A 27,477-nucleotide genomic window follows, 5' to 3' on the forward strand; every position below is an offset into this window, starting at 1 on the left:
ATCACCCATTTGGGACTTCCTTATTGGAGGTTTTGTGAAACCATAGGTTGGATCCTTCCTTTTTTTTTTTTCCCCTCAGAATTTCTCTAAAATTTGGTGATCCAGGTTCCTCTCTGCCGAGAATGAATAAAACCTCAGGTGGAATGTGAATTCTTGACAGAGGTCAGGGAAAGCACAAATGGGTAATTTCTGTAGTTTATATCCGACTGTAGCATCTTCCCCTGCAGAGGAAGGCACTGCTGACTCATGTTCCTCCAGCTGAACCTATATCATTGCAGTATTTGCTCGATAGGATTTGCTGTAAGTGCTATGTTAGGGTGTGTATATAGTCCATATGTTCTGTCCGTCAGATTATCGTTTCATCATGTGTTTAGTGCATCCAAGCATAAGGTATCCAGCAGTAAGGTCCTGTTTCAGGCAGTATGGGATGCAGCTTCTGCCCAGACATACAAGAGGAAGAGGAAGGGCCAGAACCAGTCCCTGCTTTTCAGCAGAGCCTGATGGCGCCGGGGCTCTTTGCAGATCCTCAAGGAGAGGGTGTTTTGTGGTCCACAGAAGGGGTGAAAAGGGTTTTGAGCCTGGCTGCTCCCCTCCCCTCTGGCACATAGGGCTGGGTGGCCACAAGCAGCTCACACTTGACTGTCCCCCTGAGTAACCTTCGATGGCCGTTTTTCTGACAAATAAGAAAAGCGTTATGCTATTGGGTACTTTCCTGGACTGCAGCTTCCCATCTCCCTTGACACAGCGCTGAGGTTTAATGATGTGTGTGACCAGGCAAGTCAACCTGAGGGGGGAATCAGACATCATCTTTTTCTATTTCTCCTTGATCCTGAAAAATCTTCTGGTCCTTGCAATTAGGACTACAGTAGTCTCCTTCCAGCCTCTGTAATAACAGCCTTAATTGGTGGCCCGTCACATTGCATCCATCCAGCTGTGGGCATGTCCACTTGGTTGTTTTGTTCGTGCTGTTGGGCATATTGAAGTACATGAGAGCAGGGACTGATGCCACAAAAGCTTTGGCGGCATCGCAGATGTGTTTTTACAACAAGCTGTATCTATTCCTTGAAAATTCTCCTGCAAGGAAGTGATTTCTCTTTAAAATTAAATTAATGCAAGGCAGAGATGAATAGTCCCCACGTGCTATTTGGCTTTTTACTCAAAGCTGTTTATGAGGGGAAGCTCTTGGCAAAATTAAATGAGCCTCCTCTTCTTCAAGCTGGCAAATACTGTCGGTGCTGGTCATCGTACACCTTCATAAATCTGCGGTGTTGGCATCCCACACACACCAGGCAAACATCAAATTTTGTAGGGGGACCACACAAGGGTGCAATAATCACAGCTGTTTCATGTCAGCATTCAGGAAGCTTACAATAGGGTTTTATTCAATGAGCCATCCCTTTTGAAATGCCATTAGAGATATTTGCTAGGAGAAACTGGCCTCGACTAATCGCATTTAATTTTTTATCAAATGCGCTGTGGGAGCAGCAGGGATATGCATGAGACAGAAACAAGTAAATGGTGTTTATTTAGAATAAATAAACTTTGAGTAAGAATTGAATCCCTTCCCCCCTGGCCACGGTTGTACAAATACAGGCAAGTCCCCACAGAGGTCTGTAGGGGGTCATGTCCTTCAGACCCGGGTGCTCTTGGGTCTTCCCAAGAATTCCAGTTGTGCCCGCTGAAAGGAGAAAACTGCAATTAGATAGATGCAGAAGAGCAATGCCGTTCCTGTGGAACCATTCCTATCCCATCCACTTTTAGCCACAATAAATGAGGTTCAGAGCGTGTGAAGGCTGCCCGTCTCGTCAGGGGAGGCTTCCAAGCCCCTGGACTGGACAGCAGCTGGAGAAGGCTGGTTTCTAAGACGTTGAGCTGTGTGAAGCAAGAGGCTCACAGCTTTGCATGGGACCACTCCCCTCCTCACAGAAGTAGCCCCTCGTCGGGAGGGCTGCCAGAGCTGCTCCGTGCTGGGCCCTGCGCTGGGGTAATTGCAACTGAAGAATTGGAGGGGGGTGAGGAAAGGAAAGCAGCCAAAAGAGGATGGGAAGGAAGGCATGACAGGAAGCAAGACAGGAGGTAAAAAGTAAAGACAGAACTAGAGAGAGCACCAGTGCTTAGTAATAACGTGAAACAATTTTTGAACTAGTTATTTACTGAATGCTGGGCACTTCCCAGACGCTGCTGCCTTGCACTAATTAGACTGTGTCCAGGGCAGAGTCGAAGCCTTCTGCACAAGGTGGGGCTGAGCTCAGCGCAGGGCCTTGCACAAGAGCGAGCTGTTTCAGAAGTGCTTCTTTCCTGCCCAACATAAACTCAGCAATGCGCAGGACTGAAAAATCCTGAATCAGCCCTACGAAAAGAATAAGTTTTCAAAAATTGTGAACTTTATAGTTTCTGGTATTTATTATATTTACAAGCTTTTTCTCCACATCCCTAAAGCTTAGACATCCCTTTCAGAACAAACGTAGATAGAAATTGAGATCCTTATACCATTAGATAACCCATCAGCTGTGATTTTAAGGAAAAGTATGACCTGAGAGTCGCAGTAGAAGACAGAGAGATGGAAGACAGTGCAATTTGAGTCTGACTGGCATGAAAGCAGTGCCAGGCTGTATCTACATGGTCTTTAGTGAGAAGATAAGAGCACATTTTATCAGCAATCCGAGCTGGTGGCTGGATACATCTAGTTCCTCTTCGAAAACCCTGTTAGGTATTCGCATCATACTGAACTTGTCCCGCTAACCTTTTCCAGCACGTGGCTGAGAATGGCAATGTGGAGGTTACCAAGACAGGGCCTAAAGCAATAAAAAGCCTGGGAAAGGTGGTCTGGTTTCCAGACCAGCAGCCAGTTCAGGTATCACCCAACCCTGGTGCTGTTTAAATAACCTGCCCATCGATAGTGGAGAGGTATTTTCAAGGACTGACCCTTGGTGGTGTGGAGAAACCGATCAATGGCCCCTTGGCATGAAGGAGAATATTTCAGGTCTCCTTGAGAAGTTGTGAGTTGGGTCCCGAGCTGGGTAGAGACACTATTTTCTGGTGCGATAAGTAATTTCCCCAGAGTGTTTGTGTGTGTGAGAGAGAGCAAATTTGTATTTATTGAGATGGAGCCAGACGGCAGGAGACAAAAGCAGAATAAGGCATGTCAGAGTTTGGATTTATTACTGATAAGGTAGGCCATTTTCTTTTCATTTTGACCGTAGTGCTGTTCTGAGCCTCTGCCAGACTTCGAGAGCAGAGTCATTCATGAGCCGACCCCCTGCTTCACACCCTTCATTTTTCTCACTTTGCAGGTTTTGACTGAGCTAATGCTTTCAGGAAAAAAGACTTATTGATTAGAGTGAAGTTGCTTGCAGCATATGGGCTTTTATTGGTTGGGTTTGTGAGGTGTTTTTAGCCATTTGGTAGAGGTGTGGGCAGTGTTTGTTCTAACATATTTAGTAAATTCTTCTGGCTTCTCTGCCCTCGTTACTCAGAGCTTTCACACTTCATCCACTTGTCTTGTCACCAGCCCGGAGCAGTCCCGTTAGGACCGAAGCATGTGGTGAGATCACCTCAGCTGCTCTGAAGAGCATTCTTCTCCTCCTCCTTCTCCTCCTCCACGTTTTCATTTGCACATTGTCTTTCATTCCAAAATGCACAAATGGCCATCAACCCTCATCTCCATGTGATTTTTGTTATCACCTAGATTTTATAGCTAAAACCAAGTGGATATCCTGTTCAGATCAGCTAGAGAAAGCTTTGTGTGACGTACTTCTTTGAACAGTAGCAAAGATGTCCCACCATGAGGAGTCAAGTCAGAATCAGGGATTGCGATGAGCACGCATCTGATCATATAAATCAATGGAAGACTGCATAATATGAAAACTAATCATAACAATTTATTATAGTCATATTTCTGTATATTCAAGTGTGTGGTGATGATGTTTTATGCTGTTTCTTTGTTGTGTTCTTCAGTATGGTTAAAATATATTGAATAAGGATTATTATAATAGTGTCAGTAGTCCTACAAAGCCCCATGAAAACTGAACAGGGACTCTCCCGAGTTTGCCGTGTTGCCTTCAGACGCGTGTTAGCGAAGAGAGAGTGAGAGGTTTCTGTTGCCACCTAATTGTCTCTCATGCTCATGGCTCATCAGCTACTCTTTACACTTCCCTTTACTCCTCACAGTATGGTCCATCAGGCAACTTATATGCATGTCCCTTGTGTCACTTAGGAAATAGATGATGCTTTGTGTCTCAGATCAAGACTGTGAGCTGCTGTGCACGTTCATAACCATCCCATTGGAGCTGCTATTCTGGAAATTGGAAAAAGTTTATTTCCATCCTGCCTTTGACGCTGGTGGAACATCTTGGGAAGACTGAGCAAGGGTTATCCTAGAATCATAGAATGGTTTGGGTTGGAAGGGACCTTAAAGATCATATGGTTCCAACCCTCCTGCCATGGGCAGGGACACCTCCCACTAGACCAGGCTGCTCAAGCAGAAGCTCATGCACAGAGATTTTGGTGTCCATTTGTTAAAACTGATGACACTTTCAGTCTAGTTTTTCAGCTATGGAGACAAAGTAAAATGTCTCAAAACCAGTTTCTTTCTTCTAGGGCTTGCAAGAAATGCAGATATTCTTGAAATCATGCCTGTTTGATCTGAGTGCAGTGAGAATGCCAGAAAAGGACCAAACGATGAAAACAGGAGCTGTTGTGGTTACCACAGTCCATTGACTCTGTAAATTGTGTGTAGTGCCTTCCCAGCTAAAGAATTTATATTGCTTAGGAGATTGAGATAGTCTCTGGAGTGACTTTCAGATAATGTTAGTGACCTTCTAACCCATGCTAGCACATTTCCTTGAACTATGGAAGTTGCTAATCTTGCTAATACAAATAGAAACTAACAGCTTAACATTTCTCAGTTGTATGAGTAATAAGCAGTGGGCTTCAGAGATTAGCCTCCCTGGAGCCCTGCTACGTTCCTATAGGGTCTTGGTGTTAAACCTCAGCCATAGCTAACATGAGAGCTACGTAACATGGATGGGAAAAATACAACCGTATTCCTTTTGTTTTCAGAAGGGGAATCCAGAAACTAGTTTATTTTTGCTAGCATTGTTTTTTAAGTCCGGATGTGAGAGCAAGTGCAAATCAGCAAATGCAGTGAGGAAAAAAAAAAAGGAAAAGGAGTCATCTTAGAAAATGAGCATCCACTAGTCCTCAAGCTAAAAAGTAGCAGGAAATATTGGGGAAATAACTCTTTCTAAAATGCCCAGCTTTATCAAAGCATTTATCTGCACAGCGTGGAGAAAACGAGCCCCTGTGTGTGTCAGTCCTGGGTGTGGGTGCACATGCCAGCATGTGTGTTTGTGGAGGGAGAGAAAACACATCTTAAGGAAATGTAAAGAATAATATTATCTGTGGTTACTGAAAACAGAGAAAAAAAGAGAGAGAGATAAATAGCTGTCTTTTTAAGTCAAGATTGCTGCGTGCTTGGACATTTAATGACAAAGTGCACATTGATTATGGAATGCTGGATACAGAGCTGCTTCAGAAAAATACGGAGTGACCTATTATTTTCTAGTAGAAATTAAGAACTGCATTGTGCCTCGTGCATCACATGGAGATGCTAATGTTGGTCGGACATGGCACTTGGACACCTTGTCCACCCTCATACGTGGACCCTTATAAAACATGAGCCTGAAGAGTTCCTCAGTTATTTAAGGAAACGGAAGAACCTCAGCTCAGACCCTCCCTGCAAAGCCTGACAGTGCAGTAGAACAAAAATCCAGTGTCTGTTTTCTGAGTTTCCCCTTTGGTTTTTTGTACATTAATTTTATGGATATAAAGGTGAGCAAACTTCTACAAGTAGGGCAAAACCCTTTTTTTTTCCTTTCAGGATAATCAGGATGCTCATCATTGGAGAATTTTTTCAGTTTAATATAATCTAAATTAAGGCACGACTGATAAGAAATTGCTGCAGCATAGCTCATACATACATACCTAAACACACCAACACTTCCTTTCACTATATTAAGCCTCAGGTAAAAACTTCTTAGACAAACCGTCTACCTTAAGTATTTCTGTGGTCTGTATCACTGTAGTATCTAGCATATAATGATCTTTTAATATATTTGTTTCCATATTCTCTGTTGGTAGAAAGTGGTGTTATTCCCATTTTACGCAATGGGAAACATGACAGAGTGGGGAACAACTTGTCCAGGGTAAGAAAGCAAGTTTGAAAAACAGGCATTAGGGTCACACTTGCTCTTCTAGGGGCAAGAGCCCTTTGTCCTCCAACAGCTTTGTGAAAGCTTGGGACTCTCGTCCTTTCTTGAGTAGATAAGAAAAGCAGCCTATTCGAAGTCAGAGCACTCCAACACAAAAACCTCCAGTAACAACCCAGTTAGCCGGTAACACCCAGGTTAATGGTCTCATGCAGTGGATGTACAACATCAGGCAGGCGATTTGTCCCATCGGTGTCACTGGGGCTGCCGACACACTTCAGCGTATCCACCAGCTTTGGCAAGTTGGACCCAAAGGTGCAGTAAGCCTGCACTACAGCACTGATTCCAAATGAAGGAGAGAAATGAAAGGATGACACTGCAGAGGCTGTTTATGCAGATAACAACATCAGTCAAAGCTGATTGATACTGAAAGTCTGGGTTGGTTTAATTATTCTGTAATTGGCAGAAGGACATCACTAGGTACAGCATCTTGCTAGAAAGCAGCATCTTTCGAAAGATATCAAAAGGTGCTTATATACTTTAATACAAATGTAGATAATGTTCCTCTTGGATCTTTTAACATACTGTCTTCTTGGTACTTGCCTTAGTGGTCTGTTTCTCTCTTTCAGTACTCAGATGTCAATATTTTTTTGCAGTCCTCTTATACCCATATTTTTGTTTTCCCCTTAGTCCCTTCATGGTTTTGACTTCAGGGCCAGGTACAAACCTTACACAATTGCAGACATTGGCGTTGACTTTCCTGGGTTTCAAATTTAACCTATGCTGGAGATTGTCCCCTCCTCTGGCAGCACTAAATCTTTCCTGCCAGAGATAACTAGTCCTTGGGGCTCGTAGCGGTACTTCTGAAGAGAAAAATGTTTTGCCTTTGGAATGAACTAGGCAGCGCACGATGCTATCAATACTCCTCCGTTATTTTCCCAGGGAACAAAGCAGTGAGGCTCGGTGGTGACACAACCTTTCCGGGCTGCGGCTTGAAGAGATCATGGTTTAAGTGGAAAAGTAAAAGGAAGGGTCTTTCTCCAGTTCCCTTTTAATTCCGTAATTTATCACAGACAAACATGGAAATGTCTGTGTTGGCCCCATTCAAAAATACTGTCTGTTGGCCGGGCATTGGCTCGGTGAGCAACGCATTAAGCTGACGCGGTGAATAGATTTTTCTAGAGAGAGAGAGAAGTGCTTTGCTACAGTGCTGCCTGTACTAATGTGTATTCTTCTGCTTTCCATCAAACAGTCAATGAAGGCTCAGGTGAAACCAATCAAAAAGAGACATCGACCTGTGACATTTGCCAGTTTGGGGCGGAGTGTGACGAAGATGCAGAGGATGTTTGGTACAGTAATTTGGTCTACTCTTCTATTTTAATGAATGTTGTATTATTTAAAAGTACTGTGGTTTAGAAAGGCATTACAAATATTAGATATTCAATTTTCTGCACCCGGAGATTCATCACACAGTGATTGAGATGGTTATTACTCTGAAAAAAATGGGTAAAGCAGTCTGGTTTATAATTTTGGAACATGCACAATTTAGACAAAGTCTAGAAACACAGTTATCCATTTTGTTGCTGTTATAACTTATGTTATTCCATCTGGGGTTTTACTGCTTTATACTTTGGTAAAAATAGAATTGGGAAAAATAATTGACCTAAAGCTTTTCCGGTTAAAAAGTATCGTTAGTATTATCATCATGTTAATTCATGTGTGGTATTAGAAATGCCGGGAAATCTGTCTTGCTTTTTCCTAGTTGCTCAAGTTGAAGACTTAACCTGCAAATGTTTGAAATAATTGCAGTGTATGTTTAGATATTTTCTCAATGGAAATTGGTTTATTTTTTATTTTTTTAAAAGAGGTTTCAAAATTACATGGTGGGTTTTTTTTTATTATTTTGAACTTTAACCGCATAAGCTGAAGGGAAATAATTGTATCTACTCAGAAATATTTTTTTTTTCATTTTGCCTAGATACTATGCAAACATCTATTAAGCCAACTTTAAACTAATCATTTCATTGTGATTTTGAAACAGCTAATAGATCAAAAAAGTAACTATTCACAGAGCTATACTTCTAACACTGCCTTTATGCCAAGCCTCATATTTCTACCAAAGTAATTAATACAAATTTAGTGAGACAACAAAATAATCATGTAAATGTTAGAGCTGTTGGCTGGATGATGCTTCTGAAGCTGTGGGCTGGTGGTAGCTAAAGGATGAATACAGAGACTGGGCAGTGAGATGTCAATAAAGCAGTATTGCCGGAGTTCTAACTTGGACGGTAGGAATGGAGCCAGAGAGGAGTCAATGGAAGAATGAATGAATGGTGAACGTGACAACTGGGGCCAATGTTGGGCAGCTGACCTCATGCAGGCAAGGCATCCATGCACTGTTGGTCAGGCATGAAATTATGAACATTTCTACTATTCAGTGAAGAAGCTTAGGAATATGGTCGTGGTCATCCATTTGTGCTCGTTTTGATTTTGTCTTGCCAGGCTTTTAATAACCTCCAGTTATAGTCTTTAAAAAACAGCAAGTAAACAAACCACAGGGGCCTTACTCTGGCTCCAGTCATCAAAAGAAATTGTGGTGTTGAAGAACAGGAGCAAGATGCATCATGGTTATAGGTTTGCAGCAACGTAATGAGATTTGTGTGGAAAAAAATTGCTTAATTTTGACTTCGCTTAAGAAAATTATGCCAGATGTCAGGATTTTCATTGTCTCCTTGACCGGTTGTCCTTGAGAGTTTTGGTGGTGCAGTGTAGAAACAAAGCCACGGTAAAATTAATATATCAAAATTCACAGTCTAGTGCTCATGTTTTCATAATTAAGTGCGCTTCCAAATTGGAAGGCAGGCAAAGAGAGGGGCAAGGAATAAAATTAGCTACAAGATAACATTATTAATCATAAGCACTGAGTAGCGGTGTTTATTTTTTTTCCAGAAATAGCTTGGTAAAATAGCCTGATCCACCTTACCCCAGCAACGTTCCCACTCCAGCTTTTGCACTATCTAATTCTTCCCCTTTGAAACAACTTGGCTTATACAGAGCAGCATAATGACTGCAGGAGCTGAAGTTCTCAATTTTTATTGACAGGCGATCTTTCTGCAGGGAAAGATGCTTCTCGGGGCGGGAAGCAGGGAAGGGCATTTACTGGGAAGATGCTACCAGACAAACTGTTAAAAGGCAGGAAAGCAGATTTCCACCCAGAAGTACAAAGACCATGTAAAGCCTGTTAAAGGTCTGCTTTGAAGTAAACAACTTCATATGCCGTAACGGAGCCCTGTTTTCCTGTCCCTGCCCCCTGATTAGTCTTGGATAAACGTCTTTCTAAAAAATGAGCCTTCTGGGTGTTTGCTCTTTGTTATTCGTATTTCTAGAATAAAAGCGGGCTATGTATGGGGACCTAGATCCCTCTTTCAAATGTACGCTAATTGAATTTCCATGTTTGGCACCAGATAGACAGATTCCCCCACTCCCCCTGCCAAGATTCGGTGTGCAGGAAATGTCCTTAGATTAAGTGGGAAAAGAAATTTCAGTTTATTATTTGATCACTATTTTTATGCTGCCCAAATTTCAGATGTAAGCAGGGCTCCTTTATCTGTCTCATCTGACTGATGAGGTTTGTAAAATCCAAAGGGGGTCAGTGGGTCCCAGCAGTCCCGGGACCTGTTGTTACAGGGTGATGAGCCCAGCACCGGCAGCGTCCCCCTATCAGTCAGAAACAGTTTGAGGGTGCAGGGTCAGTGCCTGATCCATTGCAGGTAAGAGGGATGCAGGCTGGTAGCAGAGCCAGACCACAGAGAGCTGGAGATGCGAGGCTGGCTGTTCGCCTAATATTTCTAGGGTGCCAGAGTAGATCAGAGAAGAGAGCACAGGTGTGATAGCAGATGTGGCTGGGCTGCCGATGATTTAAAGCGACAATTAACATTATTCTGCATTGCCACAGTCTGTTATTTTGCAGTCCCTTGTCTCTGCTTTAACTCTTTTTTTTTTTTTTTTTTTTGGTTATTCATTGCCAGTTGTCACTCAGCTAAATTGTGCTATTGTACTGTGTCACCATTATTTTTAAATCTTCTTATTTGAGTAAAACCAATCTGTTAATGGCTACACTCTTGGGATTCTGATAGAGGGTTTGTCACCTAGAAGACTACTCGAAGGGGTAAGATACGTGTGTGAACATTTTCTGGGAAGTACAAAGAAAAAGCAGAAAAGAAACCCACTGTAATAACAGGGTTTTTGCGGCATGGTAAAGCACACATGTATTATTATCCTATTCTCCAGTCTAATATCATGAGAGTGAATGCAATTTGGCATTCCATTAGTGAATCTCTTTCTCTGGGTTAAAAACAAAGACTGCTCAGTTGAAAGTCTTTAACATCTTGCTACTTTAATATGTGAAAGCTTCTTGTCACTAAGAGGATCGTGTATTACTGGCATTATTCCCACCTTTAATGCATTTTGCACCAGTGGGCTTCATGAATATTTAAAGCAGGGCACTGGCTATGCTCTTTAGCACTGGATTGCAATCTATTGGTAAATCAGACATTTGGTGTTGCTTACTTTGGGTTTTAGTTCTGAGCTGGCTAAGGAATAATTGATTTTGTAAGACAGGGCTACTCAACATAACACCCCGAGAGATATACTTAAAAGGAAAAGAAGAATGAAGCGTAACACTCTGAACCGTGGTGTATTTCTAAGATCTTCCAAAAAGCATCTACGAAATACTCACTCACTGTATATAAATAATATTCACCAAATGGAGTGCCTGCTCATCTGCTGAAGTGGCTTAGTGTCAGTGCATAACCACGTCAGAAACCTGGATTCCAGTATTAATCTCCTCCTTATGGGCCACTGAGGAAATAAGAGCACTCTCTACGCTGGACAAGCCATGGTTTGGATAGATGCTGGGCGGCTATTTCAGAGCTCCACAATGTGTCCAAGTAAGTGGAAGGAGATAAATAATAGGAAGAACCCTTCTGTTGAATTTCCTGTTGGAAAACGCGAGAAAGGGAGGACAGGAGTATTTTCTTAAAATAAGATTAAAGCCTGCAAACCTCTGACTCGTGGAGTTAATCAAAATCAAAATGATGAATTGGGGTTAAATATGCATGCTTTTCCTTCGAATTTCAATACCAGCAGGTCAGTCAGCAGCAGTCTCAAAGTGCAGCGTTGCCCAGAATAAGATGCAGTTTCCTAGCTATGACAGACGCGCAGAGATGTATAATGTGCTTGGGAGAGAGTGCTTTCCCTCCAGCCTGGCAGTGTCCAAGGAGGTGAGGAGGCCACCTCTGCACGTTGCTCCTCTGCCTTCCCCTTCCACCCTCCTGGAGTTTGCAGGTGGAGGAGAGAAGCAGCGGTATCCTTGGCAGGAGGTAACTTGACCTTGAAATGGGCCACTCAGGGCTTTGCACCAGTGATAAAAAGGGGCGGAAACACCCCTGGTGCTTCCCCAACTTGATCCCACACACCCCAATGACTCCTTCCTGGCTGAGCGTCAGGGTTTTGTGCTCTGCCATACGCACCACGCTTTTGGTGCCTTCCTCCCTCCTCATGAACCCCATCCACCCAGAAGAGGCCTTTTCCATTTCTCACAAGTGGACAAGGATCCCACCGGGCAGGTTTGGCTCAGGAGAAGACACTGAAGCCATTCTGTGGGGACACTGTGTCCCTGATGACCCAAAGCTGGGAGTTTGGAAGAAGGCAGCCAGGCCTGAATGAAGGGGCTTGGCATGTTCAGTGTCTAGGTCAGTGGGTGAAGGAAGGAGCATCAGTCTCAGGCATGCTGTGCAGCTGGGTGGTATTCCCGACTGAGGTGTTGACGTTGCAGCATAATTACATCAGGTCCCTTGTGTCCTGCGCTTCTTTCCGCATGGCTGGGACAATCAACGCCAGTTAGCCACAGCCGACAGACAGACAGGCATACACATACACACAAACACACCCACAATGTAGTAAGAAGATGAACTGTTTCAGTCCTTTGTTTCATATTCTACTGCTAATCACTGATACATATATTTTGGATAAATGGTCTTATAAGGCAACACATCAGGATGGTGAAACTGCATTCTCATGCAAATAAGTGGCACTGTACATGGGAGATATTTGTGCAAATCGTGAAGCTGCCATCCGCAGTGACCCCTACAATCAATATTGCTCTAGCAATCAATATTTATCTTTATTATAGTATAGAAAGAAAACATATAAAAGAAACTAATGATTTTGCCAGCTTCTCAATCCACACAGCAATTGGGTCAGTCAGCTTTGGGTCCCTTCCCCCTTCCATCAGTTGCTCTCAACCAGAGCATCTGCAAACAAGATGCTGTACTACTATAAAGTACTAAAAGGTAGTTTGAAAGCTCACATACATTACACGGGTATTGGCTGCTTCATGTTCAGCAGTGTGTGTAATAACTATGTGTGACCTACTTGTTCCAGATGCAGAAACAACGAGCTTCTTTAACATCTGCAATGTCCCGTGCATTATATAGTAGATATATATTGCTGGTTGCTGCTGCTTTCCTTTCTCTTTTAGAGAAAAAGTAGATCTTGTTCATGGCTGTGTATAACACTTGAAGATACTCATTGGACTTGTGGATCAAAAAACCACAGGAATGGAATCAAATAATTAAAAAAATGCAATCCTGCAAAGACTTAAATTTCTGCTTAGCTTGAGATCACACCTAAGGCATGAAGCGAAGCCGCTGCTGCATAAATCTTCACATGGAGCTTAGTAGTCATGTCTCATAACAGTCCAGGCAAGGGTTTACAGAGCAAAATAAAGGCGCTGCAGCACGCAATCACTGCATTGCACAGCAGGAGACAACCAAGCAGCTTACACCCTCTTACACCCATGTCACTTACCTTAGCCCCATCCTAATAGCAGAGCTAACACCAGTGCCTGCCCAGAAATTAGCCCAGTTCTGGCTTTTAATGATTCATTTGGGGTGTCTTCTATGCTTAAAAGATTCTGAAATAAAAAGAAAGCAGCTGACTTGTAGTGTAACTGTTGAGACATGATGTTGAGATAACTCTAGAGATACCATGGGCTGAGTCAGCAATACAGTAAAAAAGTAGACTAAGCAACTGGAAAACGGTCAATGAAGGATTTTCAGTGAAAGACAAAACATCAGGAACATTAGAAAAAGCAAGATGTCACTTAGCTGTCTGTACATTATATTTTAATTACTAAGCCTGCACTGAGAAAGGGCCAGGTCGGTGGCTTTTATAGGAGGCTGTTCAGCCAGATCTGCGCCCTGAGGCGTGAGAGCTGAATAGACAACCCGGCCACGTTCCTTCATTTGGGCCGTGGGAAGAAATGCCATGTGAACTGGCAAAAAAGTGTGAAAACTCGCAAAACACAAAATTGCAGCTTGCATTGCTGTCAATGGCACAAACAAGAACGAAGTTGCAGCAGTTCCAGCTTCGGTGAAAGCTTCAGACTTATTAGCAACCAGTGTCTAGACATCAGGTAAGAGCCGGAAAATATGGTCACCAGGCGAGTGTTGCATGAATGCCACGGTTCCTACCAGGTTTGTCACTGGCAAGCTACTGAGGTATTGTAGGACCCTTTCAGTGGGCAGTTTCAACTTAAAACCACCCCAGGTGAGAAAGTGACTTTGTGCCCAACCATAGCCAGAGAAAGATCCCCACCAGCTTCTAAAAGACCTTAAATCAAGCCAAAAATATGTGGGTTTCCTCTTTCTTTAGCAGTGAGTCCACAGAAAGAGCAAGGGAAGACACGGGAGCAAGAAGTTAGCTTTTATCTTCAGAAGTTTCTCTAAGAGCAGGTTATGGTCCAGTCTTGTTGAGGAGGAGGAGGCAGGAATAAGCACATTGTATTTCTAAACCGAATGCAGTACTAGAAGGTGCTTGGCTAGAGAGTTAATATCTGGAAAAGTGATGGCTTGTTTGGCCATCTGGTGAAATTGTTTTACTCTACATATGTTTTATTTGGTTTTATTTAAAAACAGCCATTTTTCCGAGTCAGGTAAGTTTCGCAAAATCACCTTACCATCTTCGCATCCTTCATCCTGTGCCAAAAAAGCCTATTCAATTTTGAAGCGAGACTGATTCCCCAACTCCCTTAGGGTGGTGGTTTGGAGAATTTGACCTTTCCATCCATTGAGTCAACACAATCCTTCAGAGGCTTATGTTCATTTGACAAACTCCTGCCTTTCTAGATACTCAGGATTTATTTTCTTAATAACATTCTTTAAAAAAAACTGGTTTTAACATAAGCCAAGGTTGTCTGGAGTTACTTATACTTCATAGTGTTTTATTACCAATACTCTTCGGAACACTCTGGTAAATAATTCAGCCTACACAAAGAAATTGGCTATATTTTCTCTATACATCGATGAAGTCTGTTATGTAGACTATATATCACAGCTCTAAATGTTCTCAGATAAATGCAAACCCACATTGTGTTCCATCTGTACCACTCACCCAAGTAGGTCTTTTAGGGACCCTATACGACACATACATCTCTTATCCAAAAACTAGAATCCCTAGCGTTTGGTTTTGTAATAAAAAAGACATTTTTTATCTTTTGCAATTACAGCAAAACTTGCTGGGTGTCCAGGGGATAATACCCTACACAGTCATAAAGCTTATAGATTTTTTTTCCTTGTGCTCCTCTTTTCAGATGCTGATCCAAACTAGGTTTTCAGTTGCAGAAGGTGAACTTACAGCTTTTGGAAGTCAATGGAAGTTATTCCACTGACTTCAGTGAAACAAAAGTTCTGTCCCAGTAGAGAACCATACTCATAACCGTGGAGTGACTTCTCAGTAGCCAGTGGAGCCTTTCGCTGGCAGAAAGGAGAATAGACTGTTGGAGTGTAAATGCGCAGTCGTTCACAGAGTGCAAAGGAGTAACTTGGAAATTGTGATGATAAAAGCAGAATTTGTCTTACTGAGTGCTTCAATTGCTTCAGAGGAAATATTGATTTGTGAAAAGGCAAAAATAACTTCTGAGATTTTGGAGGGATTTCTTGTCTTATCATGGTATCATGCTGCTGTAGGAGCAAGATGCAAATTTTTCTGAAATTTAAGGGGAGGAAGGCTGGTAAGACATGTTGAGCGGTCATTTGTCTTCACAATTATTAGTCTGTCCGCGTTAGAATTGAAAAAAAAAGCTTCAGTAATTTTAAAAGTGTGGTTCAAAAAAAGCCAAATTTTCTTTTAGGAGGTTTCCATGGCCAAGATGCCTACCCCTACGTTCAGCATGTGGTGTGTGGACGGGAGGCATGAGGCACAGAGGGATTGGGTGGTCATAGCAGAAAAGGCTGGAGGGATGGACTGAGAAAGGACAGAGAACTGTGGAAGCAGGGAGAAAACTGAAAGCTGAGTTGCAACTTGTCTGTTTTGCTGTTTGCTGGAGGGCTGGGAGGAGCCGCACAAGCAGGGGCTCGGGGAGGGTTTTTGGGACACTACCTGAAGGCAGCAGGGAGGTCCTCCTCACCTGCCTTCCCTCTGCCTGGCTTGGACACTGAAATGGCACACCCAGCATGGAGCGGGTGAATTAGACATTTACGTGGCAGGGACAGCTGGAGGATGTGCGGGGACGCTCGGCGGGTGTCCAGGCCGTGGCTGCGGGCTGCGTTAATGCCGGTCTGTGCCTGTTACAAGGCTGCATGTGCAGGGCTGGGCATCGTGTGAGACATCCACAGCATCCCTCTCCATTTGCAGGAATTTTCCATGCACAGATCAACATATACACGTGACAGCACGGCAGAGGGCAACCATTTTACGTGCCCAGTTTAACAGGGGAGCAAATGAACCCAGAGTTTTGGTATTTACTCCTCTGCCACCAGCTGTGACTGCGTTTGCCAGTCCTAGGTAGGAGAATGTAGCAGCCTTCTGAGAGCACACCTTTATTTGCATTTGAAGGAATGGTTTAGGCAGTCTGGTTTGTGCTCTTGCTGTAATACAGGGTGTTGTAAAGATCATGGCCGGTTCCCGCCGCTTTGTGGGAGGTGCACAAAAAGATCCCTTTTGGCTCTGCAAAGGCAGAGCTGTGCGCGGGTGCTCTGAGGAGAAGCCACCGCTCGGTTGTGTAACCCCACGGCTGGGAGAGCCTGGGCTCGCCAGGTTGTGAAAGTGCACATAAGGGATAATACGATAATGCACATCAAATATTAATGTGCATTGACACATCATCGTCTGCGTACATCAGGGCATTACAGCAGGAAAGAGCAAGTGCAGAGACCTTGGAGAGCAATGCGCTTTTACGCCTTTTTCCCCCTGTTTTCTTTTCCCCTTTTTGTTATTTAAAAATAAGCTTTCCTCCCTCCCTGGCCCCCCATTTAGCCAAAGTCATACCCTAGTAGCAAACTGAGCGGTGCCTTCATGACGGCCTATTTAGTTGCAATAAAAAGCCAATTGGCCTAATGCGCAATCAAGAAAGGAGTGACATTTATTGCTTCGGTTTTATGATGCTGTGAACTGAGCAAGATTTGGAGCCTTGCAGTGCCTTCAGGGGGCAGGAGATCACCAGCAATGAATTGTATTTATACCTTTTCCAATTTTCTACTAGCATTTTAGCAATAAATAGACTGTGTTGTTATTGAGTTTTATGTAAGTATGTTTACGAAAGCAGGAATACAACTTTGTAGCTCAGAATTACACGTGTTGGCTAAATAGATCAGCAGAGAGAATAACTATGTAAAGCACTGGGAAAGCACTCTCCAATTTATTATCAAATGTCTTAATAGAATGCTCCGTCTCTTCCATCCCACTTTATGTTAACTATTAAATTAAAACTGCATCCATTACAGAAGGTCGGAGACTCCTTCACACACCCATGTTGGAACATCAGGGCCACGATTTGTTCACACATATAAGCCATTAAAAATACATCCCATGTATTAAATATGAGCCTGAGGAAAACTGAGTAAGAGCTGACGCGGAGGGCCAACCTCAGCTCTCACAGCCCCTGCGGGGTGGCAGGGGTCCCTTCCCCACAGCCATCTCCTGCCCCAGTCCTTTCCCATGTACAAGTCATGGCTGAAAGCCTGCGTGAGGTGTGCCCAGACGTACAGATTTAATTGCTGTCTCTCAGCCTGCCCGTTTTGTAACAAAGCTCTCCCATGTGGAGGAACACGGATGCCCCAGGGACACCCATCCTGGCCAGGGTGCAGTGCTTGCAGCGCATCCCTTTTGGGAGCTGCAGGTGGATTCTACTGATCTGTGTCCCAGACCTGAAAAGGGTTACTCTCATCTTGTTGGTTTGCTGGCAAGGACGTGATCTTGAGACAGCACATTTCATGCATTCATTCATCTTCTTTTCCCTGGCAGCAGTACTTTCCCCTGGGGTGTGCTCCCAAAGGCAGCCAGCCTCTGTGGTCATCGTGAGACAGCAAGAGAAGAGGCAGCATCCCCAGCCAGTAAAGTACAGTAGCTTTCACCTACAGACCTGAACGCTCTGAGGAAAAAGCGGGTTACTACTGCTCTCTCCTCCTTGCATGTGCAGCGATTTGCTCGGGGTTGCATTGGTCCCAGTCTCATACCTATGGCTGAGATCTCATTTTGTCACGGTGTGGGATGACATGAGGTTATTTTGCTTTATTTCTATCTGTGCAGGAGGTGCAAACAAAGCCTGAGGGAAATCCTGGAGTATCCTCCTAAAATTTCATTAAATAGCTAGACTGGATTTTGTTTTATAATTTAAGCCAGCCTACAAGCAGGGTAGCCTGGAGTACGCAGCCAATTCAGATGGTGCTGCCTCAGGGGGGTCTGTCTTCTCGGAAGCAGAAGGCACACGTGTTTGAGGACGCAGAGCAGTTTGTGGTGAAAGTCAGTCTGATTTTGCATGTGTGGAGGGAGTCTTTACGAGGAGGAATTACTTTACCATGGTTTTCTTTTTACTAGTCGTAGGAAGTTTGCTCCTAAGCCTTGCCCTCCCCACTGGCAGTACATGGCTGCATGGGACGGGGCTTGCACTGCACTGGTCTCCACTAGCAGGAAGGCTGTCATCTCACTGGTAAATCAGAGTCCACTTTCAGAAGTAACTTCTGGCATTTTTAACAAAGATGTTACCAGAAATTTGCCGTTGGTCCCATCCCAGCTGGTGCCATAGTTCTTCGAGAGAGGACCGAGCCTTGCTGCATGGCAAGGTCCATGCCAGGACCTGCAGCTAGATGGTGTCCATGCTTCCCACCAGACGTTGCACGCCAAAGTGAAATGCTGGGATTTGTGGGAACAATTCTCGTTATTCTGCTGGCTTCAAGATAGGAGCGAACAATATCAGCAGTCTGAGGCACACAGCGATAAAGCATTCGTGAAGGACAGCCTCACATGTTTACAGAGGGAAAGAAACAGTCAGCAAAGCTTTGTTTTGACACAGACTATAGAGACGTGAAGGACACCGAGTGTAGGCAAACCATAAAAAGGCATTTATTTTGTTCTATGTGCTTTAAATAAACTTCACACGTTAGATACCTGCAGACGCTTGAATTGGCATGTGAACAGAATTAGAATTTTCTTCTCTAGTCACACAGCCAGCGTGAGGATTTTTCCATCACTTTTCAAACCCAGTTGTCACCCCTGTAATTCTCTGTTTTATCTGTTTGTGTTTAAAGCATACAGTCTAGCAAAGACTGCTTTACACAGCTTAGTTCCTTTTAAATAGGAATGATGTTTAAAAAAAAATAAAATGAGACATTTATTTTGTCCTAAAGGTTTTATCATACAATTCAGTGTACTGTTGAGGGCACTAGAGGCATTGGGAAGCCAGATGCATGTCATATAATAATTGCTGCTTTAGATTGCAAAAGGGAGGCAAAGGTGGAGCTTGTGATGTTTTTTGTTGAAAACTTAGTAAAGAAAGTTACGGAGGGAGAACGAAAGGAGAATCAGGAATCAAGTTGCAGTGTCTTGTACAGTAGATTAAAGTGGTTTTCATGAGCTGCAGTCTCCAGGATGAAGCCTTGAAAACTGGTGGAGCATGGGACCAGCTCCTCACCAAACTGGTCTGGCTGCGGCGAGGAGCCAGCGCCCGGGTAGCTCTCCTCAGCGCTGTAAGGAGAGGTGCCTCTGGGACTGGTCCGCAACACTGATTTGAAACAAACAACCTCCGTGAGCTGTCATAACAAATGTGCTCTGAGAAATCCGTACGTATTTCTAAGCATTCCCAGTCTCTCTCTGCTGTTAAGCAGCAGCAGCAGTGTGGCAGCTGTACGGCCATTGCCCTGAGCTTCTGGCTCTAGGCTCACAGACTGTGTTGCATTTGGTATGCAAGGAAGGGCAGCAATAAATATATTCACCACTTTAGTGCATTTTAGCTTGACATATGTCCAGTAAACAATATTTTGGTCTCTTGCAGTCCAAAAAAAACCAACCCAACAAAACCACCTGATTATTCAGCGCTTCCTTCTGTTACGATGCTTTAGGGTCCTTCAAATCATTTTCATTATGCACTACATAATAGTAAAAATCTCTATGCAGTATGCTGATAATTCTGTGCATGGTTTCTGTGATTTCTAATTGTTTGAATAACGGGATGCTATTGAAATGCCATGCAGAAACATTGTGTCACCCTGAGGGAATCAAGCTTTTTTCCTTTTACTCTTGGTGAAGATAAACATTTGAACAGACAAAATAGGTAAAATATCCCAGGGAAGCCACGGTGAAAGGCAGACTTGCTAAAGCCCTTAATGCAGATGCTGGGCTGCAAAGGACAAAAAGAAAAAAATAAATTAGATAAATAACATTGAATGGAAGGCACTCAAAATAAGCTGTGCTTTTTCTTCTCTTGTGATCTTAAAGCAGAAGAGAAGCACTAGCAGACCCAGGAAAGAAATATCACATGCTATTTTTGTGCTGCCATTATAAAATATGTATTGTTTATTGTTCTGCACTGCAGCTAAAGTTTTGCATCAACCTCAAAAATACAGCAAAGTTTGTTTTGAAGGAGACACGCAGAGTCTCTATTCTTTAAGCCTCTTAATGATGTTCTTAAGAGTGCGGTGATAGGATTTCAATCTCCTGGCAAGCACAGACAGGTTGTAGGGTATGATTCATAGGAAGTGTAAAAAATTGTGTGCATGTGTGCATTATGAATATATTTTATATATACTGTTTTACATATATGTATGTCTGCGAACCTGATGTTCAGCTGTATGCAAAACCAGACAATGATGCTGGGCAGTTTTGTCTTCTCTCTGGATACATTACTGGGTGCCATGCTCTTCGTCTGTGCTCCGCAAGCTGCAGAGACCACTGTAGCGTACCTGAGTTTGGCCAAGCTACCAAAAGTCCCTGTTGACTCTGTTTTGAGGGTGCCTGGACTTTACGCTAAAATTTACCTCTCTGTAAAATGGGTATAAGAGTACCAAGTCATTGCTGCTATAGGTTTGTATAAGATTACTGTAGAGCTTAATGGGGTACTTGCAAATGGGCGGAGGGTCAGAGAAAGAAGCTGGTATTTACGTGGTCCTTTTGAGACGGATGTCAAAAGGGAGGTGCCTGCAAGCCCCCGGAGCAATCCAGTTTAGCTGCCTGTGTGCACGGGCAGCTTTGGGGATGCCTGATGTGGTGCCAAGGTGGGTAGCAGAGGTGACCTGTCGCTGCTCCTCAGTAAAGGGGCATCGCAGGCGGTGTGTTGTACGAAGGTGCGATGCAACAGCTCACAGATGGTCTGAACGGGCTCGCTGAACTCCCGGGGACGGTGGATGCGTGTGAGCACAGGTCTGCCCAGCCTGGTTAACCTTGCCAGTCCCTGCTTAGGGCTAGTTCAAGCATCTCTGCGTGGCGTTGTGTTGAGACACATTAAACATACCCAAAGCTGCCCGGGTAAACGAGTGCTCCCACCAGCCTCCTGACACACGGCTGAACCACGGTACAATGCGTGTTCGAATGTTGAGGCGTAATGTTAAGCCTGGCTTCATTTCAACTTGCCTGCTGGTAATGTCAACAAAGATGCCCCGTGTACCAGAAAGAAAAACCTTGCAGGAATCTAAATGATAGAGAAGGCATTTGGGACTGATTGCCAGGTTCTTTATGCAGGCGTACGCTGCCAGATTTGCTTTAAAAGGGCATTTAATACTCTACTCGGAGGGGCAGGGGGCTTGGAGAGGACCACACTGACATCCAACCAGAAATTTGAGTTTCTGATCACTGTTTTCTCGCCAAAAGAGAGGAAGATAAGAAATGTCTCTGGTGGAAATATCATAAATGTACAACAACCGTGTTTTTATTTATACATTGTTTTATGGCAAAGGGAAAGCTTTGGGCTTTTTTTTTTTGCTGCAAAATGTTGTTGGTTTTTTCCGTGGTTTTTCTTTTTTTATTTTTGCCTAGAGAAAATACACGACATGTTTAAAATGATCGCAGAAAGGAACATCGCTTTCCCTGTAAAATAGTGCTCAGTGAGACATGGTGGGATCTCACACTTGACCAAATTAGCATATGCGCTCAAATATCAGAGCTCTGACTAGTAAAAATAACACTAGATTTGCATTTTCACATTTTTAGCTCTCGCTTCCCTGTCTGTTTGGTTTTATGCCTTTTTTCTTGACTGACAATTCTCTTTGTGGCAGATTTATTGCTGTTCTGCTGTTTGGACCCTGTAATCAACTAGACACTTGGCTGAAGACGTTAGTCATTTCATTAAGTACTTTTTTGCAGATATCTCAGACACAATTTTCTGTTGCTCTGGTTCCAAAAAGCAAATGACCCGTGGCCAGCAAAGTCTGAATATGAATCTTTAATAAACAGAGGTAGTACCAACAATGCTCTTAGGTTTCCAAACGGCAGAGGGCTAATTAAAAGATGTTGAATAGGGAAGAACTGCCATTGCCATCTCGCTCTGACAAAAATGTGCCTGCATCTGTTCCCAGTAAAACCGCTCTTTTAGAAGTATTGTCTCTTTTATCCCCCTCCTCCCGTCAGAGCTACATGTGAAACCTTCCTCATACTACACACAGATATTGCATTGTAATTTTTTTAGAATTATTTTTCAGTAATACATTGCTGAAAACAAAGACCGAATAGTTGTCTTAGGAGTAAAGATAAAGCATGGAGTGGGGTTCTTTTTATCATCTCTGTGTCACTAATGATTATACTTTATTCATGAACGAAGGAAATATAATTATAGCATTCCCCTACACTTCATGGGCAAAGAACCATTCTCTCGTTTTATTGAGACGCCTCTTTAAAATGCAGTTTCTCCCTCCAGGGACAGTCCATAGCAGTGAATCCTCTCTTCAGTAGCATGCTCTCTGCAGGCAAAGATACTCTCTGTGCTCAGAAAATAATACCGTATGTTATTTGCAAAAGAATGGGGAGTTAGGAGCCTGTGTGCTCACCAGTATATTCACCCGGGCCTGGTTTATTGACCCCATTAATTTTTACAGAGACTAATTCAACCAAAAGCCAAGTTGGCTGCTCCAGCTTGGCCAAGCGGCCGGGTACTGCACACTGCCATCACTGCTGGGACACAGACCTCTCTGAGGTCTGGGCAGCCTTTTTTTTCATGGCCAAGATCTGTACAAGAAATAACTACTGGTCTACTGCTGCACTATTCTCTCGTTTCCCAGGGAAGGGGAGAAGCATGTCGCGCAGGAGAAACAGTGACAACCTCTCCCAAAATGCACATGGGTTCCCCTGTGCTGTTTAGTACATTTATTGAAGTTACTGCCTTGACAGAAGCTCAGAGACAGAAGTGCAGTGGGTTGCACCCCGCAAGTCAGGAGTCAGGCACAAGAAGGTGCCTGTCAGCATCTTACCTGTCACAGGCTTAGTTCAGCTTCGTGGGCTTCTCCAGCGTGTCTGCAGAGACGTCCCACTTGTGCCTTGACGTGGTATTTTCATCAGAGGGTCCAGCAGTGTCGCCAAACTGTGCTGTAGGATGCGCCTGGGGGGGTTAGCCCAGAATCCCCCGAGGAGGTGCCCAGGTTTGCCCGATGGACAGTCTTTTTAGTTTGTTTTGATTTTTTTGCTTTCGTGATCAGCAAAATAACGAAGTGGATTGCTGGATGTTCAGCTCCTCCAAGATTTTCATCATATGAAATGAAATGGAATAAAATAAACCATATAAAAGAAGTGGAATTCATCAGAGACTATCATAATGACCTGGAAGAATAGACAAAAGAAAATGAGCCTTGTTTAATGATTGTTTACAGTGACAGCCCAAATTTTAATCAATTAGAATATGAGCCCATTACTTGAAAGATGCGATGGGCCTGTGGGACAGCGTTCAGTATTTCTGCCTTTCTCAGGGGAGCTGCAGGGTATCGGCTGACATCTTGGAAGCACTCTTTCCTCACGAATGCTTTTAAAGCTGCTTTTCCAGCTGCAGAAGGCATGGTTAAGCCTTACACGTGTATTTTGTGTATGCTCTTGGGTACAGTTTCATCCTGTGACCCCCTAGGAGACCTCATTGACCTTCTCACAGCTTCTTGAGCCCAAGGAAAGCTCAGTCAGCCTTTATATTGCCAAGCTTTCTTCAGCGCTACACTTAGGAACACAGAAACCAAATAGATTTATTGATATAACTATAATCATCAGTCATAGCTAGGATGATAAAATGGTCAAATGATCAAATTACTTAAAATTAGAGGCATAGTGAAGTGCCTCAGGGACTGGGAAGCTGCAGGCAGGCAGCCGGCCTGCTGGTCAGCCCTGTAGCAACGGGATCCGTGTTTCCAGCCCCACACGGGCAGGGAGACATGGAGGGACCCCGGGACTGGTACGGCCAACAACCAAAAGAGATGGGGCTGCTCCAATTTTGTCACTTGTGAAAGAACAAGAAGGTGACGGGGCCAGAGCCGGGACACAGCCAGGCTGCAGGCTGAGTGTGAGAGGGGAAGCACCAGCGCTGGGTGCAAGCTGGGAGCCGGACGGGGTTTCTGGGCATGACGAGTGTTGGGGTGAGGCTCTCGTTTTGGGGTAGGGGATTTCTGTGTTCCCCCACAGCATCTGAAATCTTAAACACCATTAGGACTCTCACCTAATGTACAACCTGGCGGGCAAATGGGGACATCACAGTTTGATTATGCTTAATAGGAGACAGTCCCACTTCTGCGTTTTATAATGCTTCAAGAAGTGAAGGCACCTTTACCTATGGATGTAAGATTTTGTTCAATCAAATATGTTAAGTGCCATTCATATTGTATTTATTACATCGCCGGTGGACCCCGCTTAAGGATGGTGTATGCTCGGTGACCGTGGGTGCCTGGGCATGCACGTTTGCACACAGAATCACAGAGTGGTAGGGTTGGAAGGGACCTCTGGAGATCATCTAGTCCAACCCCCCCTGCCAGAGCAGGGTTTGGAGTAAGTGCCCCACTTTTTTCGCTGTAATTTACTATTCTGGACTTACAGGGGGCAAGGTTGAAATGGCAGACTGCTTGTTCCTCTAGTTTAAAAAAATATGTTTGAATGTACTGTCATTTTCTCTGGTAAGATGAGCACTATAAATTAAACAGAATCAGCAACCCAGGCGCATTAATCTTCCTGATGCAATCCTACCTTTAGCATTTCCAGACGTATATTTGATGTTGCCTTAATTGTGCAGCCTAAAAGTAGGATTTGAGTATGTAAGTGCAAAAGCAGTAAAAAACTGCAGATGCAAGCTAGAAGTTCTCCGCTGAAAACTGTGCAAGGGGTGGACGATGCACAGATCCTTGCAGCAAGGAGATTGGGGTGATGAGTTTATTGTAGTGGTTTTTTCCTGCCTATCTAGTCAGCCCTGAAAATCGGGCTGCATGCAGGAGACCCTGTAAGATTTGAGCATATAGCATCATCCAGAGGTTGTCCCTCGCTGCTCTCCTTGCACACCAGCCATCTGACATCAGCACGAGTAGCGTGTGGTTCATGGTGCTCGTGTGGTGCCTCCTCTTAATGCAGCTTGTGGCTCCAGAGATCTTGCTTGGAAAGAAAGGCTGGTCTCATGGTTTAGAATGGAGTTGAGAAAAGTCTCGGTTCTCTTCTCACTTTTACTGAAGGAGGTCAGAAAAGTCATTTTGGAACTTTGTTTTTTGGAAGGTATCAAAAGATGCAAATAAATGCCTAATGGGCTCTGAAATGGTCTTTGAAATCAGTAGGAGATAGGTCTCTGAGATTTCAGAAATCCCACACAAAGTGTTTGCATGCATCTTTAAGCATCTAAACACCTTTAAAAATATGTCTCTTAAGTGTCTAACTCTGAGCATAGGTTCCTGTGTCCCCTAGGCATTATTGAAATTGCATCCAAAGTTGCTTTGACTTCCCCTAAAGAGCATCCTTTTGTTTTAATTTTCTCATTGACTTAATTTTCTCTTGACTTGAGACATAATATATATTAACCTACACTCATTTTTTGTAGCAAAATGTAGAGAAGTGAAGCTGTTTCTGAGCTGGTTTATTACAAAAAAAGGAGCATATGGCTGATTGTGTCCCATCTGAAATGCAAATGGTGGAGCTACGTGGAAAGAATTACTATTACTTGAGCAGTAGATGTTTCCTACTGGAGTGAATTTGACTAAGGTGGGAAGCTGAAAACGGCTGCGGGAAGAAATGACGATGGATAATATTTCGGTGGAGCAGAACATTCTTATTCCTCTGATAAGGAGGTTCTTAGGAAATGAGCTGGATTTTTTTCTTATATTCTATATGTTCATCAGAATGGGGAAATCGTTACACAGGGAGCCAGACTCTTTTATTCCACCAGTTATGAAATCATGTAATTTAATTTATAACCACAGCTTTTCACCTTTGGCTTCTTTTTGAGCTGAAGTTTTCTGTATTTTGTGAACATTTGGGGAAAACAGACCTACCCAATGTAAAGAAAGTCTAAAAGAAGGCAAGTACTGGTTCCACTGATTTTCATCTCCTGGGCACATTTGTGGAGGCCGGAGGCCAAAGGGGGTGATGGAGAAATCTGACCCATGCTGTCTAATTTCCTATGCTCCGTCTTTCCACCAAAGGTTTTCTCTTACGTATATCCCTCTACACTTCCAGTGGTCAAAGGTGTCCAGATGTCTGCTGCAAATGGGAGGTGAACTGACTTTTAAACACTTTCTTAAATCAAGCAGCAAGGCTAGAGGCTGACATTTCCATTACTTAACTTTCCAACGGGAGAGCTGTGGAGCCAGTGCTGTGAGGTTCAGCGCAACCAGTGGGCTGGAGATAGAACATTGGCCGCATTACTTTGCCTTAAATGTCAGAAGGAGCCAGGAAGAGTTTAGATAGCAGCATGTGCGCAATTACGTGCTCAGAAGAGCCAAAGCAGCTGCCAGGTTAGACCTCTGGCTTTGTCCCCAAGCAGAATCACGGTGGCGGTAATGCAGGCGTTGCTGAGGCTGAGCTGTCTGTTATATGGCACAGTCAGGGGATGGAAGATTAGCATGCCTTTCCCTTGAGGGTGCCCAAGGGTGTATGACATCGCTAATGATAATGAAATAGCCCCTGGTTTTAATACTGGGTAGGCCCACCATGTCCTGGTAGGACAGATCCTACCACCCCTAGGCACAAAGAGTACAGTCGCGTTGCTAGTGTCAGTCCCAGTCTTGGCAGATGGTTTTATCCCAGTAGGATGAGGTGATGCTTTGGTATCACATCTTTTATTATGATCAGAGTGCCTATAGGTGCTGTAGTTATTATCAGAATTAAATCATAAATCAATAGAAAACCACATTTGTACAGCATTACATCCAGTGGGCAGGACCTCAACAGAGGTTGTATTTTGTGGCTTCTTTAATTGCAAGAGGGTGCAGCAAGAGGAGTAATCTGCATATCTGCTCGGGTGTTCTTTGGTTTACAAGAAATTACAAGTGGTAATGCTGTGGCATAGTTTTCCATGTATAATGCTCTTTTTTATCTTTCCTTTTGCTTGCTTTTCTTTTCTGTGTCTTTTCCCTCTCCCTGCATTTCATTTCCATTCAGAAATACAAATGACCTCTTGATAGAACTTTCCGCTTTCATTCTGTTGATTTGCATTGTGCAGTCAGGAAAATGCAAACACTTTTATTTCTGAGATGTATTTATGATGTCATGAAAAAAGTTTCTCATATTAGCCTCTTCTTTTTTCTCTTTCCCTATCTTTTCAGGTGTGTGTGCAACATTGACTGTTCTCAAACCAACTTCAATCCTCTTTGTGCTTCCGATGGGAAATCTTATGATAATGCATGTCAAATCAAAGAGGCATCATGCCAGAAACAGGAGAAAATTGAAGTCATGTCTTTGGGTCGATGTCAAGGTAACTCTCATAACAAAACTCATTTCAAAGAATGTTTTCAATTTTTGTTCAGGAAAAAAAAGAACCAGGGCTGGCTTCTTATTT

The 27,477-nt window shown here is 43.6% G+C and overlaps 1 protein-coding gene across 1 annotated transcript in view; it reads left to right on the forward strand.

The window, feature by feature from the left end:
* The window catches only part of TMEFF2 (transmembrane protein with EGF like and two follistatin like domains 2), a 130,728-nt gene that overhangs the window by 68,531 nt on the left and 34,720 nt on the right, over positions 1–27,477 (forward strand). Inside the window, exons 5-6 of the mRNA XM_063341128.1 lie at positions 7,462–7,558; positions 27,245–27,393. Of these exons, the coding sequence (XP_063197198.1) occupies positions 7,462–7,558; positions 27,245–27,393 (246 nt within the window). The remainder of the gene's footprint in view (positions 1–7,461; positions 7,559–27,244; positions 27,394–27,477) is intronic.

This window comes from Chroicocephalus ridibundus, chromosome 7, assembly GCF_963924245.1.
Source record: "Chroicocephalus ridibundus chromosome 7, bChrRid1.1, whole genome shotgun sequence".
NCBI lineage: Eukaryota > Metazoa > Chordata > Aves > Charadriiformes > Laridae > Chroicocephalus > Chroicocephalus ridibundus.